Source organism: Stegodyphus dumicola, chromosome 4 (genome assembly GCF_044657685.1).
Source record: "Stegodyphus dumicola isolate Sdum_Otavi_A_Nest chromosome 4, ASM4465768v1".
Lineage (NCBI taxonomy): Eukaryota > Metazoa > Arthropoda > Arachnida > Araneae > Eresidae > Stegodyphus > Stegodyphus dumicola.
The window spans coordinates 52891646-52910921 of NC_140771.1; the positions used below are offsets into that span (position 1 = coordinate 52891646).

Consider the following 19276-nt stretch of genomic DNA (forward strand, 5'->3'; position numbering starts at 1 on the left):
AAGTTTGTGGGTGCTGGACAGTACTCTGCGATTGCATCTTCCATTGAAAGAAAACAAATGAACTTGTCTATGGAGAAAAAGTTGGAGGCATTAAAGTGTCAGCACAGTGGCTAAGGACTTGGGAGTCAGCAAAAATACGACTGGAGACTGGAAGAAGTAGGGGACAGAAATTGAATCATTGTGTGTTAAGAGAATGTGTACACAACCATTGAAATGAAGGAAAGTGAAATTAATGAGGTAAATAAAGCGCTTTACATTTGGTTTCGCCAAACAAGAGAGAAGGGCATGCCAATTAGTGAGCCAATTTTGCAAGATAAGGCCTTGAAATTTTATGAAAAATTAAAAAAGACAACGATCCTAAATTTGTCACAAGTGCTGGCTGGCTTGATCGCTGGAAGAAATGACATGAAGTGCGACAGCTTAATGTTTGTGAAGGAAAACTATCTGACAACACGAAGGGTATGCCTCAGTTTAACGAAATCTTTCAGAAATTTATCAAAGTTGAAGGTTTGACCACATAGCAATTGTACAATTCTGATGAAACAGGGTTACATTATAAACTCTTACCAGCTAAAAGTCTTGCTTTCAAGGATGAACAGTCAGACTCTGGTATTAAAAGAAGCAAGGACAGGGTAACAATACTAGCATGCAATAATGCAATAGGTGACCACAAATTAAAATTTGGTGTCATAGGAAAATCAAAGAAACCAAATGCATTTAAGCACACTGAAATGGATATATTTTTCGTTTGATATCTAAACCAGTCAAATGCCTGAATGAGTTATGCAATTTTCAAAAAAATGGTCCCATGAAGTATTTGTTCCATCGGTTGAGCAGTTTTTACTTTCTTGTACCAAGTAAAAAGGAAGTATTGTAATCGCGAAAAACTTCAGGCATCATATTTCAATGAAAATATCTATTTGAATATCCATTTATATTTCCAATGAAAATATCCATTTGAATGCAATTTAACGATATTTTTGTGCGACATCCAAAAAAAAAAAAAAAAATTATGAAACTGATTTAAAATGAATTCTGAAGAGAAATTTGTGTGGCATCTGTGCATATGTAAATACCATGCATAACTCAAAAACGTGTAGCCTCAGAACATTGAAATTTTGTATAAAGGAATGCTATAACATGTAGATGTGCACCTCATATTTTGGTTGCGATTTGCTGCACCAAAAAGTATATAAATAATATGTGTATATATCTATATATATATATATCCACTTTGTTACTCGGCTCGGTGATCTCTGTTTCATTATTCTTATATGTTTATAAATAGTGCACTTTTGCTTTAAAAATGATTGAATTATGTTGTTCTTACCTTCCGGTTTAGGTTTTTATGCCTTTAGCAAATCTGCATGCAATATTTTTAGAATTATTAACAATTTAACCCTTTGCGACACGCATATTTAAAATATATTTTAATCTTTAAAAAAATGTCTTAGAATAAGTCAGATAGACTTACTTAAGTGCCTTTCAGACTTGAAAAAAATTCTGCGCTTTTATTTTTTACGGGGGAAGGTGGGATACCATTTGTCCCACCATGCAACTAGCACATGTCTTATAGCATATTGGTGTACAGCAGGAAAAACAAATCGTATGCGGAATGAATAAACAAAATAAAGCATGCTTCCTAAAATATTGATAATAAATACATTAAAATGCATTTTGTACAATATATTTAATAATTTTTAATTTTAGGAACAAAAGAAAATATTTTCTTGGATATTATTTTAAGATTAAAATTTGATACTCGTACATATGATACTAAATAAAATATTAAAATTGACACTTGATTCAAAATCATTTATATATGATTAAAATTGAAAAAGTCATTTTTCATGAAACTTTGAAAAACATGTTGTTTCATTCTTTTGTAAGCATAGAGGCACTTCACATGTTTCACACATTCAAAATGTTCGTCGTTCTTCTTTCGATGTGCTGCAATATGCACATCTTCTCCTGCTCGTTCTCTTTGGCGCGTGACTTACATTTTTTAGTCTCTTTTCTGATTGTACGAACGGTTTTTTAGTTTTTATTTGAACTGGGGATTTCAGTTTTCTTTTCAGCTCTTTCTTGCCTGCAAGTGCCATTAGACCTTCTATAACTGAGAGACGAAAATCTTTCATTGTTTTTACATCATGATCACTTTTGCGAACAAACTTAAATAGAATAAAAGCGTTTACTATACTCGCATCTAAAAAGTAAAAAAAGATCCTGTGCCACCATTTCTTGCTTTTGCGGTCTATTTCATATAATCCTTTCAGTTGATCAAATAAGTCGACATATCCCATATTCTTATTATATGAAATAATGCTGTCTGGGCACAGTACTTTTTTTGTTTTTCCATCTCGTTCTTTTCTATTAATTTCTTTCATTTCAGTTGCCTTTTCCAAGCAAGACAGTATAGAAACGGATCTTTTATCCTTCCATTTTATGCAATAAATTGAATCATCGCTAACTGAAAAGCCTATATCTCCTCTTGACATAAATTTGTCTTCTTTTAAATTTTTGGGTAGATACTTCCGATTCATATTTACAGTGCCACATGCATAGATGTTCTGTGTCTTTAAAAAGCGAAACAAATTATAACTACTGAAGTAGTTGTCCATAAAAACTCTATGGTTATTACCATAAAGAGGCTGGCACAAAGTTTTCACTACTCTCTCCCCTAGATTTTTTTCCACAGAGTCACCGAGTTTGCCAGTATAAATTTCAAATTGGCATGCAAATCCAGTGACATCACATCGCATCCATACTTTGTAACCGCGTTTGATGGGTTTTTTAGGCATATACTGCTTTAGGCTGCTTCTCCCTTTGAAGCGAATCATTGATTCGTCAACTGCCTGAGTTTCATTAGGATTAAAAACTGCCATAAACCTTTCTGAGAGATGATTTAAAAGAGGGCGTATTTTGTATAGCTTATCAAAATTAGCTTCCCCTCTCTTAGGTTGTAAACAATTATCATTTATATGAAAATTTCTCAATATCCAACTGAACCTGTTGACAGGCATTATGTTTGCTATATAATCATCGTGTAATAGTGGAGTACTTCTCCAGTAGTCCCGATAACTTGGAAACTTTTTTACGCCCATTAGCAAATTTACAGCGAGAAATCGCAAAAACTCGTTACTATCATGAGGGGAAAATACACTGTTTTTCTGTGTTGCATATAAGTTTGATTGAAAAACAATATGTTCAATGAACTTAAGTGTGAATATACTTAAAAATAAATTTACAGGTGTTGGATCATTCAAATCAAAAATCTCACCTGTCGGTCCCGAATCTTCTTTGAATTCTGGCAGTGAAATATCAACTTCTTGTTTGTTCCAGCACGGAACAGAAGATTCTGAGAGTTCTGTAAATTCAGCCTCGTTCTCACAGGTATCCCTTTCTTCTTCAGCAATAACTTCAACCTCAGTTATTCTCTCCTGGATTTCAATTTCATCTGAATCAGAACTGACATCTGAAGCATTTGAGTCGCAATCGGATGGCAATTCAGCAAAAAGATCCAAAGCTTCCTGAGTTGTTAATTTTTTTCTAGACATTTTAGCACATCAGAGCAAACAAAGGATGTAAAAGCGCGCGCAATCACGAAAAAAGTAGATGCAAAAAAGAAAAGAAAAAAAATAATCGTGAGTGCTGCCATCTATTGAGCAGAAATTCAAGTGTGTGGTGGGACAAATTTTAACCCACTTATTTCAACTTCAAAATTAATACTATAAAATATTGAATCCAATTAAGATTTTTGAAAATAAAATACCTTTGAACATTAAAAACAATCATAGATATCCTAAATTGTATACCAAACTTTTTAAAATATTGAAAAATGCGAGATACCTGCATATCACTCTTGTGATCCTATTTTGAATATTTTTTGCTTATAAACTTAAGCCCTGGTATAGTAGTGACATCTACTGAGAAAACTAATAACTAAAATCGATTACTTTTAAAAGATTAGAAAACTTCTAATGGGAATTGCTAACTGAGAAAAAAAATATTAATTAGGTGGGACAGATATTGACCCACCATGCCGCAAAGGGTTAAAAGTTGTTTAAGTGCAGCTAAGCCTAATCCTTTTTGCAATGGCGGCAATGTTTGTTTACATTTGAAACCGCAGAATAATAGATCTGTTGCCAATCTAGAGAAAGTAAGCTTTGCAATAACAAAGATAACGCTTTCTTTTATTACTGCAAATTAAATCATGCTTAATCCATTCTGGAATTTATTCGAGAAAATAAGTGTTTAAGATTTACTTCATAACTTTCAATACAGATATTTTGAGTTTTTATGTATTTTTGCCTTGTCACGAAGTGAAAACTGAATTAATTGAATGAGAAATACTGAAATCGTCTGTGATAAACTTTTTTTTTTTGTCGTTGTTTGCTTAATTTCTTTTATACATCATTTTAGATTTATTATAGTATTTAAATAGAACATGTGGCAATTATTAGATAATTCTTAAGATGATATAAAATTTATCCATTATGAGTTAAAAAATAAATGAAATGTAATGCTGTTAAGTGAACCTAGGGCCAGAGTGTGCCAGTAAACTGCTTAGGGCCAGTAAACAAACATAGTGAATTTTAAAGAGTGCATTTATTCTATTGTAGTTTATGTGCTATCGATGAAGTAAATTTAATTCAATCCAATTATTTTAAATGAAATGCAAGAAAAAAATGCATATAATTTAATATTCCGTACAAGGTAGTCATGTGGTGTACACATCAGATTTTTAAAATCTAAAAACCAGCCAAGGAAAGCTATTTTGATTTTGGACAACACATCTTCACTCCTAGACATTGAAGAGTTAAAAAATGGTATCATACGAGCAATGTTTTTACCGCCCAATATCACAGTGTTAAGCCAGCCAATGGACCAAAAAGTTTTAGTCTCAAGAGAAGGCACAAGCTATTCTATTATCCTCTCTTCTTTCAGCAAACGATGATGGTCAACGTCTTATCCAGAAATTTAAAAAAACAAATTTTAATTAAAATTCATTATTAGATGTAGTTGGATGGGTGGCGGATGCCTGGAACAAGTTAGGGTCATTAACACTAGTTTGTTCCTGACGAAAACTCCTTGATTGTGAAGGAAATGAGTTCATTGAACATGATGATGCAGAAAATGTAAACTAACTCGACATCCTGAAACGAGTTCCTGATGTGCAGAAGCCAATGAAAATGACGTCAAACAGTGGTTCCAGAATGATATTGAGCAACATATTACGTCTAATACAGAAATTATTGCTGCTACCACCCTTAATAATGAAATATCGGAAAATGATGGAGAAGCTGATGGCTTTTGCAGCCAAAAAAGTGTCAAGAACGATTACTTTGTCCTAGTTTTCTTATTTCATTTTCCCTAGCTTTGCCAGAATTAATTTACTTATTTAATTACATTTTGATAGTTTACAGCTTTTCTTTTGTGTTTGAAACTTCTTTCACCAATATTACTTGGTGAGATTAAAAGAAGCCAATAGTAATCCTGCTTAACATTCCTTCTAACAACCATGTTTCCCCTACATTTTTCAGTGGCCATTTTATAGATTACTAGCTTAGAGTAAGTAATGCTTTTCCAGGATTACTTATTTACACCACTTGGCAAGTAAACATGAATAGGAATTAAACAAGGATGATAGTTTAATTAATTCCAGATTGTACAAATTACCATTTTTTGCCACTGTTCATGGTTTTCATATTAAATGCCCCCATCAAGCCCTCCCCCTTTTTTTTTTGGCAAACTTTCCAGAATTTTTGATACACTGATTTTCTGTTTGAATTTTGATTTAATTTATTTTGGCATGCTCAATGTGTTGGAGCAGTGGCATTAATTTTCAGAGGCACAAATAATTTTTAAATAATTAACTTTGATACCCATGCGAATTTGAGATGAGCAAAAACATATCCAAATGCCAGATAAAGTAGAGATATCAGGGTCAGATTCTACCAACTTGATAAAGTTTGAATCTGAGAGTGATAAGACAGCTTTATCAAAGTTGTATTTACTGTATTTTATTTTTATATTTAGATTAATAATTATAACTTGTCAAACTCAACCAAATGCTGTTTGCTTTTTACTTAACATACACTAAATTCACACTTTTCATTTTGATTAATAATGTTTAGTATTTTTGCTTAAGTTTGCTTAATTAATTGCCTGTTCTGTTACAATTAACTAACATATATATATATATACTTTCGGTACTACCGATTGCAATAGAAAAGGGAGGTGCACAACTTTTGTAATAGCAATCCCATATCCAAAATTTTAATGTTCTATGCCTAATCGTTTTTTAGTTATGTGAGATACATACGCACATACGGATGTTCCAAAAGCATCCATTTTGAAACCATTTACAATCCATTTTGGAATAAAGAGTCCTTTAGTTTGTCTGTACAAACAGATGTCACAAAAAAATAATTAAAATGGATTTAAGATTGCTCACGTAAATATTATCAAACCAAAATATAAAAAATAATCAGTGGTAAAATACAGTATATAACTGCCTCTTCTGCCATAAACATAGGCCTAGCATTGGCCGAATGGTAAGTTTTTATGCTTTGGTAGTTCAACCCAAATTCAAATTCAGGCAAATGAGCTGATTGCATAGAAATTTTTATGACCCATATGTAATATGAATATCAGCCAGTGTTTACACTGTATATGGGAAAAGAAATAAACCACAAATTCAGTTCTCTGAACAGGTATCCTCTATTTAGGCAAATATCCTAGTGTGCTCTCCATAATTTAAGCACTTCAGTTCTCACAAATGTTATGAACGTGCTAGCGACAATATCATTGTTCTGTCTCTCTTGCCAGATGAACTGTTGGTATGATGAAACTATCGGCTTGAAAGTAGCAATGCAACAGCTATCAAATTCATTTAACTGGTTTCATTACCATCAGATAATTCTTTGAGGAAGTCTGAATTGCTAATGCAAACAGCATTAAAACATAAAGCAGTCCAAACTGAATTAATGACTGAACTCTATGTTTTGTACTTTTTCAGATGGGTATATGAAATCGTAATTTATGAAATAAAGAACAATTATGATCTAAAGTGTATCGAAATTTACAAAAAAGTTTAATATTTATTTGTTTACTTTATTAAACATTTCTTTCAATGTAAGTTGTTTAAGTTGCTTCCAGTGGCGTAGCTAGGGTGGGGCAAGGAGGGACAGCTGTCCCCGGGCGCAGCATCCAGGGGGCGCCAAATTGATGTTATGAAACTTTTGAATGAAATGTTTTACATTCTTGGTACACAGAAAGGGGCGCAAAATCTCAGTTGTCCCCGAGCGCTGAAAATCCTAGCTACGCTTCTGGTTGCTTCCACAAAAAATTTAAAAAGTTCCTTTTTCTTTTTCCTTATGTCATACACAGTTGACTTTCCAATGCCATACTCTTTGCATAATTTTGAGACGGATATGCCTTCATCCATTTTTTGCAGCAATTCCACTTTTTTTTTAATGGACATCGAAACATGGTTTTGCTTTGTAGATCCTTTGGCAGCTCAAGAATTGGAAACTCTTTTCAACATAATCGAAAGTTCATGCTTAGTTTTTATAAAATTGCAGCAATAATAACACTCTGCAAAAATAATAAGCTGGATGAAACTAGAAGATTATGGAGCAATGCAGTCCACTACATTAAGTGAAATGTCTTAGAATCAGTAAAGATAATTTTAGCCTAGCTTAATAGTGTCTGTTATACATTATTGGTTGTGTATCACAAGATTGGCGATGAAAGCCAAGTGGTTTCGCTAAATTTTGTCTTGCTCTTATTGTGCACGGAATTAAGCCTGAATTGTATTAGTTTAGTTATTTACTATACCTATGCTTATTTTTTGCACATGCTTAAAACTAATCTGAGTCCTAAATAAATAAACTCCCACATATAGTTAACGCTTTATCTAGGACCTGCGCTAAATACCACCTGGTGCAGTCTCTACAGGTCCTACATTCTGCTACAAAGCGCCTTCCTCCTAAGTTCTAAATTTTCCCAGCACCTAAACTTTGCATCCCAGTGCTTTCCCTAAATCATAAAAAACTTTTCATCCCTTAATTTTGCCGCTCATTGCTTGCCCAAATTCCAAATATTTCATCTTCCCTAAATTCTGCCGTCTGGAGCCGACATATTCTGCCGCCACTTCTGGATTTATGGTGAATAACATATCAGTTATTCTTAATTAAAGCACTAAATGTAATCTTTTGGCCTATGAGTTTCATTAACAAAATCTTTTTTTAGCATATGAAAAGAAATTTTTGTTGAATTTTTTTTCGTCAACATTTCTTAGAGCATTTAAAAATCTATAATCATCGCCAAGTGTAATGTTAGCATAAAAGGTTGCCATACTCTTGTTATTCAATTACTAATATAAAAAAAGTTTAGACATCACTGCATGAGTTATTACTGAAGCTGTCATGTATTCATAAACATGCAGTAATGAAAGCAAAATTTAGACTCGCCAGGTCAGCGTCAGGGGTATAAAAAAGGTGAATGTTACAGTTTGAGATGTATGAAAAGCAGATACTCAGCTACGGATCCAAATTATTAATCTCACAAATTTATGCTTACATGATTGTTTTTCCATAACGAGGTATTTTGTTTAGTGCTTAAGTAAAATTAAGAATCGGAATTTTTAAGTGAAAATCCCCATGTTTTATTATGGAAGGAAAAATGAAATGCGCATGCGTAAAGCATACCAAAAAAAAAAGTTTGTGGCTTTGAGGTCCGGACTTTAGATCATTCTGGATAATGGACGTCCAGATTTCGGACTTCGTACTGTATTTGCAAAATGTTTAAACACCAATTATACATTCCAAATCATACATTCATCAACCACTTGGTTAATATACATTTTAAAATATTAAACTCAAAAAAGAATTTCATAAGAGAAAATAATTTTAAAATACACACATAAGAAAATAAACTAAAAAACTTATAGTTAATTAGTAAATCTCTTAGTTTTACCTGATACTACTATTTCTACTAATGTTCCTTCTGACACTTCAGATGCTGCATTTATAGGATGTAGAATGTTTGTAGATGAATAGTCATGACGGAACAGGATTAATCTTTCACTTAGTCTATTTAAATTATGTTCAGGAAACTAAAAGAGAAAGTAAAATATTATGAAACACATTTATTTATTAATTTTATTATAAATATGTTTATTTTTAACGATATTTACTTTAACTAATAGAAATCTTCAATATCTCCATTTCATAATTTACACATCTGATATTAATAAAAATTATTATTATCGGTTATTGCCTTCTTCAGAAAAATTTTGAGTACATAAACAGCAATTAGAATGCATGTTTTAGCCAATTTAGGCAACATATGGTAAACCTGCTGAAGAAATTAGTACTTTCTTGCTGAAGTGGCCAATGAATAAACCTTTGGTGACATTTGAAATTTAGATATTACAAAACAGATGATTTAAGCTTGCTAAGTTTGGAAATTAAGCATACAGCTCATTTTCACACGGAAGTATCAAGTTAGAATAAATGCACAGATTATTGTTTTAAATATAATGATAGAAAAAATTCAATCAGAGTTTTTTTTATAAAGTATCTGAAAGAAAATTATTTACAAACAACTGTTTGTTAATTTTTAAATTCCATTAACATTTAAGTATGCAGTAAACAAAAGAACATGACTGATACATAAAACTTAATTTTGTGCCAAAAACTTCGAAGTATATTCATTTCAGGATTTCCTCAACATATCACAAATTATGCAAGAAATGCTTCTTTGCATACAAAATTATTCAGTTTTAAAACTTTAGAAAATAGTCCAAACTGCAAAAAGAAATACCTTCTTATCAACAAAATTACAAGCAAGATCTTTGAGACTCTTCAAATTCAAGTCACCTACATCTACAGTTATAGAATCTCTGGTTAAACCAGCCTGCATCATGAATGTTACTTCATCGGGAAGATTAAGAGTTGGAGGCTCCATCTCTCAACCTGTGTGCAATTAAATAAGATTTTGAAACCAGTTAGATAAATAACAAATCAAGTAGTTTCAATGCTTCACTCATTCGTTAATGTACTTTAATAATAAAAGAATAATACTGAGTGGTAATGATATATCAAATGACAATTTAATATTAACTGGCATGTACAGTATAAATGTCAAACAGAATAATGAAATTTAAACTATAAGCATAATTGGATACTTCAATTATCTACATCCTTGGTTCCAAACAGTTGATAGAATTGCTGTGTTCTGGGCATTTCTTGAGTATACATGAGATAATGAATACAGTACAAAGTCTCTAATCCAGACGTCCATTATTCAGAATGATCTATAATCCAGACTTCAAAGTCACAAACTTACGCATGAACATAATGCCTTTACGCATGCGCATTTGATGCATGCGTCCACTACGCATGTGCGTAAAGCCAGTCAAACATTTACCCATGCGCGCTTCTAATAGTGAAGAAAGTAACAGACAACATTATTGAAAACGAAACAATTTCGATTGAAAAGTTAGTCGGTATTCTCGACACAGCAATTACAGGACTTGAACAGTGGAACTTTGTAACTGAACAAGAAATTATGTCTGTTTATAGAATTAAAGAGAAAGTATTAGCACAAAAAACAATGTAACTTAAATAACTTCCATTGAAAGAAATGTTTATTAAAGTAAACAAATAAATATTAAGTTTTTTTTTTTTTTTTGTAAATTTTGATACCCTTTAGATCATAATTGCTCTTTATTTCATAAATTACGGTTTCATATTTTTAATTGTATAATTTCTGTATACCATCTTACCAGATTTAAATTGATGATCTATAATCCGGAATCACCAAAGTCCTAACGAGTCCGGATTATGGACTTTGTACTATACATGAAGCATTAAGCATGTGCTACTCTCGGATTCTTATATTTTTCTTCGTTTTTGCAAAACAATTTAAAAAAAAAAAATAATAAGAATTGCTGGTGGTCGGGAGGTCTAAACGTGGGACATCCAGGTTTTTAACTTTGTATTGTATTTAATGTAATATAACTTTTAATATATTAAGAAATTCTTAATTTCACTTTACATACTTAATTTACTTAATTTCACTTTGTAAACATATCAGCTTATTAGAACTTACAAAAGCCTAAATTAATATTATCTTATATCTGATAAACCCTTCTTATCTTTATATTTACTTCTTCTATTTAAAATACTATTTTTAATCAACTCTGATTATCGCCATTCAAACTGGCTTTAAAAGTTTTATTAATTATTTCTTCAAAAAATGTTTTTGAATATTAAATTTCTTTAACACAATCTGATTCTGCCACTTATTCAGCTTCTATAGTTGATAAGGCAATTATTAGTTTGTAGGGTTTGTTATTTTAATCAACCAGTTATTATGATTTAGCTTTTACTGTCACTTCTTTCCATTTCCACACCACAATACAAATTAATCCAGAAGTATTTAAAACTGAGGTTTTTAGACTGTAAAACAGAGCATGTTCTGCATCTCGAGGCCACAATACTAGGTTAGTTAGCTCAGATAAAATTTGTTGTCTTCACCTTGCACTGTAATTGCTGATATTGGAATACCTACGCCAGTTAGGTTTGTCAGCCAACTTCATGTTAAACTGAACTGTATAGTATTCAACTACTAGCTTATTTTAAATTTGAACTTACTATTACTTTAAGCAAGGGGTGGCCAAAGTACGGCTCTCGAAGGCAATTTGTACGGCTCATGCTTATAAAATATATGTATGAAATATGGTAAACCAAAATTAGGTACTTATGTATTAACGCAACCAGGCCAAAATTCGCATAAATTGCCAAATTTGGCAACCCTAATTACGGCAACCGTACGTGTTATAACTAGTTTTGTAAAAAGAGCATGTGAAGATTCACAAAATTTTCCTGCATTTTCGTGCAAATTTTTGTAATTTATGAGAAAATAGCAGTGTACATGGATAAAGTCAAGAGTGTGCGCAATGCCATTTTTGTGCAATTCTGGGATATTTTTTTTTAAGTAAAAATAAGTCGACGTGTACATGGTTATGGCGAATATGGTTTTCAATCAGTGCTAAAAGCAATAGCCAAAAGATTTCCGCCGAAAAAATAATTCTGCAACTTATTAAACCCTTCCGGTTTTGAATTTGAATAACTTGCAGAATTATTTTTTCAACGGAAATCTTTTCGCTATTGCTTTTAGCACTGATTGAAAACTGTATCCGCCATAACCATGTACACATCGACTTATTTTTACTTAAAAAAACATCCCAGAATTGCACAAAAATGGCATCGCACACTCTTGACTTTATCCATGTACACTGCTATTTTCTCATAAATTAAAAAAAATTTGCACGAAAATGCAGGAAAATTTTGTGAATCTCCACATGCTCTTTTTACAAAACTACGTATAACACATAGGGGTGCCGTAAGTAGGGTCTAAAGCCGTAAGTAGGGTTCAACTTATTCAAATTCGAAACCGGAAGGGTTTAATTGCTATTTTATATTTTAAAACAAAATAATATAAAAAAACTGTATTAAAAATTATCTGTAATTAATAAATGTACATTTTCTTTCTATTCATACTTTTTTACTCAAAGTTACAAATAGCGTCAACCTGGTTGCGATAATACGCAAGTCCCCAAAATTATTCAGTGTCCAAAAAGAAGTAATTAATTAGTTTAGACTCTTTTTACAAATTTACCAGGGATTTCTTTCTATTTAAAACCATCTCCTCTACTTCTATAATGATGCAAATATGAACTTAAGGCTTTTAGAAAATCTAGATGCAGCTCTCGAACATTCCTGAATTCAAATGTGCGGCTCTTACTGACATGAAGTTTGGCCAACCCTGCTTTAAGCTATCTCACCACAAGTGGTTCGCTGAACTGTAAGCACGAGAAGTACATTTTATGCTCAAATTCTGATTTAATAAAAAGGTTTGTTTAAACCTTCTCAAATTTCTGTCATTAACTTTCAAACTTAGAGATAAGTCTATCTAAAGTTTGGCTACAATTTGTGATAGCTAAAAAGGTTAAACTTTATAAGTTGCTTCATTGTACTCTGACTTGTAAGATTTTACATTAATTTAGCAGTTACTATGATCTAAAACTTCTTCTTTTCATATTCCTCAACAGAATGCAAATATGTTGTTGAATATTTAAGCTGAGGTAGTTATATACATTTAGCCAGGAGTTATATACATTTTTCAATAATGATACTAGAATAGTTACCTCAGTTAAGATTTCTTGTCTTCAGGTTTGCACTATAATTACTTATATTTGAATTTCTAAGCCAGTTAGGCTTGTAAGCCAACTTTAAAATTAAATTGAATTGTCTAGTCTTCGACTACTACCTTATTTTAGATTTGAAACAGATTCAGAAAAATATAATTATCAGTAGATAGACACCAGTATTTTATTTTATCATAAATACAGTCATATATCATAACACAGTAAGTAACTGTGTGCAAAACACAGTAAGTTATGACTTACTGTGTTATGACATATGACTATTTATGATAAAATAAAATACTTTGTCTACCTACTGATAATTATATTTTTCTGAATCTTGCTGGTATATGATTACCGGCATTTTCTTTTCTTCCCTTGGTTTATATCTGTGGATCATCCTTTCTTCTTTTCCACTCCTTCATATTTTAGAGTGCTGTTTACATGTAGGGCAGCTTATATTTGAGCCAACTTGTTAAAATCCTTTTTAATGTTTCCAATAATTAATAAAAGCAATTTTTATACCAAACAATGTCATTTCAAACTTGTCGTTAACTGCTATTGAAAACAATATCTTTAATACTACATTGCTTACAAAGCACTACATGTTTCTTCAAGGTAAAATCCATCTTCTTACTGAAGTTCTCTAGCAACAAGTCTATCTTTGAACCAGCATCTTTTTTGAAATTAAGTCTCCACAACTGGACAAGCCAAATATATTTATGTTCTAGAATATTTTAATAATACCTTTAAGTATATATATGCATCTTGAAATATGTCTATGAAATGCAGGCAGCATACTAAATGAATCCAGGTACAAAACATTAAGAGCATTTTAGTATCATAGAAAATACCTTTTTTCTCACTGCATCTTTGGAAAATGTGGAGTTTCCAAGGCAAATCCTTGGCCAGTTAGAGGACTAAATATTCATTTACAGCTCAAAATCTTCGCATTTTCTGCTTCACTTTTATTCAGAACTTTCGAAGATTTACTATTAATTATATATATATATTATTTTTTAATTAATAGCCTTTACATTTTCTTTTCTCCCCCCCCCCATTTTCTTCTCGTACTGTTTTTTGGCATCCCAACATCACAAAATCCCTAAACTTTACTAATAGTTTGCTGATAACTTTTTCCTCATTTTGAGCTTTATTTCTTATTTCCATTTATTTATTATTCATTATCTAGCTTCTGAATCATCATCTTTTAAAAAGAAAATGGTTTACTCTTGAAAATTTTCTAAAATTTCATTTCGGTTCCCTTCATACAAAATTATTTTTGCGTCTACATGTTTGTTTTCCTTCGATTCACATTTTCTTAATTCCTGAATGAAAACTTTTATCAAATACTACAACATCACTGGAAATTTTTATTTTCTTGTATTTCTCTCCAATGATTCATGGTTTATTCTATATTCAACAAAAATATACTTTCTACTTCATCAATCTTATTTACTTATGCAATACTTCCAAAATTATTAAGCTTGATTATTCAGGTCTTTGTTTATTCTATTTCTCTGGTATTAAAGCAAATGCTTCTGTTGGGCTACGATTTAATAAATAACCTGCAGTTCAAACAGCTTCGGCCCATAAATGTTTTGTCTTTGAACCCCCCCCCCAACCAAAGAACAGAACCTTTTGACTTATCATTCTCTAAATCAAGACCTATGCTAATGTTTATTTTTTTAGCCCTAAAGGGCACTACTTGAATGGGCTTATTAGTCTCGAAATGGGATTTGACGGCATATCACTTTAAGTGTCTGAATCACTTTTCAAATTGTTGCCACGAAATATTATCACCTTGTATTACTTTTAGAGCTATTACATAATGAAGAATCTGCATGAATGTATTTATGTTTCTCGCACTGAGAAAAAACGATGGTACCTAGGGGCATCAAATTTTGTTCGCCCGAACATGTGAACCTGAATTTTGAATTTTAAATTTTGTAAATGAATTTTTAACACACTGAACAATTTGCAATTTGAAAGCCAGCAGTGACAACACAGTAGAAATTAAAACATTGTTATCTCCAGCATGTGAGAATGTCTAATGGAAATTCTAAAGATATGCTCTTTTTAAATATTTTGTGACTTTGTTACTCAACTGAATTTTATCTGGCATAGGTGCAAAGAACATGATATTTAATTAATAAATTTAACATACAAAACATTACTAATAAAATGACAAAAGAAAAGTTTTGCAAGCCATCTTATTAAGGAAACTATACATTGATATGATGAACTGGGAAAAAAAAAAAAAAAAAAAAAATTTATGCCAACTTTTTTTTTTTTTTTTGGTTCAAATGTATGCCAACACTTAATACTTCATTGGGAATTCTTAACACATGTTGCTTTAAATTTTTCTGTTTAATTGTATATAGTATAAGTGCAAAGAAAATAACTAATAAAAAGTTATAACTAATAATTACTAATAAAAAGAAAAAAAAATTTTGCAAGTCATCTTATTAAGAAAACTATACATTGATGCAACCAACTGAAAAAAGAATGAAAGAAAGAAAAATGTATGCCAACACTTAATACTTCATTGAGAATTCTTAACATGTGCTGTTTTAAAAAAAAAAAAAAAATATGGAACTACTCTTATATGTGCCCTCTCGCCAAATTTCTCACCAAAAATCCATGGTGCCATATTACTATCTAAATTTTTTGTTTATATTTCGATCTTTAAGCCTAAAATGTCTCCAAAAACGTGGTTTTCGCACATGCAAAAACCACGTTTTGAACACACAATTTAAGCTAAAAATCCGAAACAAAAACAAATACTTTAGACAGCAAAAATGTAAAGTTTCCAACCAAAAATATTTGACAAGAATCCATGTACACAGTGATAGGTTTTAACTTAAAAAAACATCTACAAATTGCACAATCTAAGCATTACGCAGAAATTCATACTAAAAAAAAACAATGAATCTACAAAATAAGAACAAGAATAAAATAAAATGCACTTACCATGAATGAATGCTTTTTTGAACAACAGAAATGCCAATTCCATGCTGCCACGTAATCACTATCGTATTTATATGAAAGCCAGACCCACACTATCCAGAAAATTCATACTATGGTTCCCAAATAAATATTTAAACATTCTTTTCCTAAATCCTTGTAAGATTTACAGCGATCCGAAATAATAGTTGTACAAGGCTCAATCCACTCTTTAATACACTGCATCAGTGCTTCCTTACTTCTATCATGCACAGCCACTAAAAATAATCTCCCAGATCATCTTGCAGCCACATCTCTCATTGCAACATAAGCCATTTCAAAACATGCATGACCCGAACCATTAAGCAATTAAAACACTCCAGCAAAAGAGTATTTCAACGTCAAAAGGGTTGCCATACAAGACGCAATCGTGCCAAAAACCACCGCAGAATACATATCACCACATTTGGTGATCTTACTGCGCATATAAGAGTAGAGCCAAAAATATGTTTAATAATAAAGATAAAAAACATATATATATATATATATATATAAGAAAAATAAATTACTAATAAAATATCTGAGTTTTCAGATTTTAAATTATGTCTAAAGGGACTTTTTTTAACTTTTTGTGTGTTACTTTTATTTATTAAATATCATGTTCTTTGCACTTAAACCATAAAATTCAGTTCAACAGCAATGTCGCAAAATAATTTTAAAATGCGCATATCTTTAGAATTTCCGATACACAGTTGAGCACACTGGAGATAAATAGGTTCCCCCCCCCCCGGTAGGGTGTTGCCACAGCTTGCTTTTAAATCGTTGAGTTTGTTAATCAAAAATTTGTTAAAGTTTTACAAAATATGAAATCGATAATAAAACAAATTCCAAATTTCAAATTTGGGCTTTCAGATGCCCATATTCACAATAGGATTACGACATTCAAAATTGGATGGCTCTATGTACCGTTGTTTTATCACAATATGAGAAACATACATACTTTTATACAAATTCTTCATTATTTAATTTCTTCAAAAATAATGCAGGACTAACATTTGGTGGCAACGATTTGAAAAGTAATATGCCATTTATAGTGATTCAACGCAAAATCACAAAACGAAAACAATAGTCCTTCAGATACAAAGCCCCTAAATGGGTAAAAATACAAAGCCCTTAAATGGGACTAAAAATGAGTTAGCAGGAGTTAAGTTTAACAGCAGATGCAAACTCAGCAAGAGCACAGAAAACTCTTAACAAACCCTTTTGGGTAATCGTTGAAATGCGAGCCCTTTGGATTTTTTTTTTTTTTTTTCTTTTTTTGTTAGTGCCAAAACCGTTACATGCAATTATGAAATTTTGGATTACATTCTAGAATTCAAAGGAATAAGACTTTCATTTGAAAAAAACCTTTTTTGTTGAAAATTAGAACAGCTAAAAAAAACATATTAATTGAATAAAAGAGTGGAAGAGTGTCATCTCAAATAATGAAATCAGTAAATCCACATTTCACAGTAATAAAATGAAATGTGTCAGATGAAGAATCAGAGGAAAAGATATATTTACGGTGCCTGTTGGTGAAAATTGACAATTTTTGGCGGTACACAGACATTGAGTTTGTGCAATCCTTTGACTTGTTATTTTGGCTTTGTGTTATTTTTTGCATCAAAAATCACTACTACACAAAGCCAAAATATTAAGTCAAAGAATTGCATAAATTCAATATCCATGTACACATCGACCTATTTTCACTTAAAAAAACATCAGAGAATTGCACAAACTTGACATTTACACACCAGTCAATTAAGGCTTTTTTCCCTTTCATTCCAAATCATACAGTAACTTCAAATTAATCTTAGCCATTTTCACGTGTAAACCACAAAATAAGCAACATACTTCCTAACCAACATCCAACACACAAACAAGCCCATACAAATCTTTTCCCATCAGTCAAATTCACCGCAATCACGCAACCAATTATGTAATACAGTCAAAAGTTGTTAATTCGGACACCCATAATCCGGAATGATCTATAATCCGGACCTCAAAGCTAAAATCTATCTGCGCATGCGCCGCGGCATTTACGCTTGCGCACAAGACCTTTACGACTGAGCATATGCATCTGCGCAAGCGCAGAATACGTTTTCATGTGCGCGTTTAATGTATAACGGACAGTATAAGCTAAAATTATCTAATTATCTATTTCAGTTAATGTTGATGAATGCATTGTTCCTTAATCTTCGAATTGGATCCGGCTTATTATTTTTTGCAGACTGTAAGAGCAATTTTATAAAAGTAAGCTTGAACTTTCGATTATGTCAAATAGAATTTCTGATGCTGGAGCTCCCAAAGGATCTAGAAAACGAAAGTATGTTTCGATGTCCATCAAACAAAAAGTGGAATTGCTACAAAAAATGGATAAAGGCATATCCTTTGCTTATCTAACCATTCCAAAATCTGTTTATCAATTTCACGCTGCTCTGCGAGGGGGCGAACGTTGTGGCGCGCAATGAACTGGAAGTTGATCTGTCAGCACTATTGTTAACTTAGGGCAGATGTTTTTATTTTATTTGGCTTATAATTCCTTACTAAATGTAGTATTTCATCCCAATGTACTCCGTCTTTGATATGATTTAAATAAAATTCCTTGTCATTATAAATATTACGAATACAAATCAAATAGTTTCCTGGTTGCAATTTTCTAATTTCGGCTATGAGTAATGTATGCTTTACGCATGCGCGCATTGAAAGAAATGTTTAATAAAGTAAACAAATAAATATTAAGCTTCTTTTTTTGTAAATTTTGATACCCTTTAGATCATAATTGCTCATTATTTTATAAATTACGGTTTCATATTTTTAATTTTATAATTTCTGCATGCCATCTTACCAGATTTAAACTGATGATCTATAATCCGGAAAAACCGATAATCCGGAATCGCCGAAGTCCCGATGAGTCCGGATTAAAGACTTTTGACTGCAATAGGGTTTCACAAGCTTCAACTACTTAGGTTACCATAAATGAAACAACGAGCTTGGCAATAAATGAAACAACTTAGCGATAATTAAGACACAATAACACGCCTAACAAATACTAATTCAGAAATTAAACAA

The 19276-nt window shown here is 31.6% G+C and overlaps 1 protein-coding gene across 8 annotated transcripts in view; it reads right to left on the bottom strand.

Annotated features, from left to right (window-relative positions):
- Window positions 1-19276, bottom strand: part of LOC118197575 (serine/threonine-protein kinase D3-like) — a 153753-nt gene that overhangs the window by 124738 nt on the left and 9739 nt on the right. For 6 of the 8 annotated variants that reach the window (XM_035369102.2, XM_035369104.2, XM_035369105.2 and 3 more), the window contains 2 exons: window positions 9832-9983; window positions 8983-9121 (listed from right to left, as the gene is read on the bottom strand). In XM_035369102.2, the coding sequence (XP_035224993.2) occupies window positions 8983-9121; window positions 9832-9975 (283 nt within the window). In that variant the 5' untranslated portion in view covers window positions 9976-9983. The remainder of the gene's footprint in view (window positions 1-8982; window positions 9122-9831; window positions 9984-19276) is intronic. The other 2 variants (XM_035369106.2, XM_085814876.1) reach the window with 1 other exon arrangement.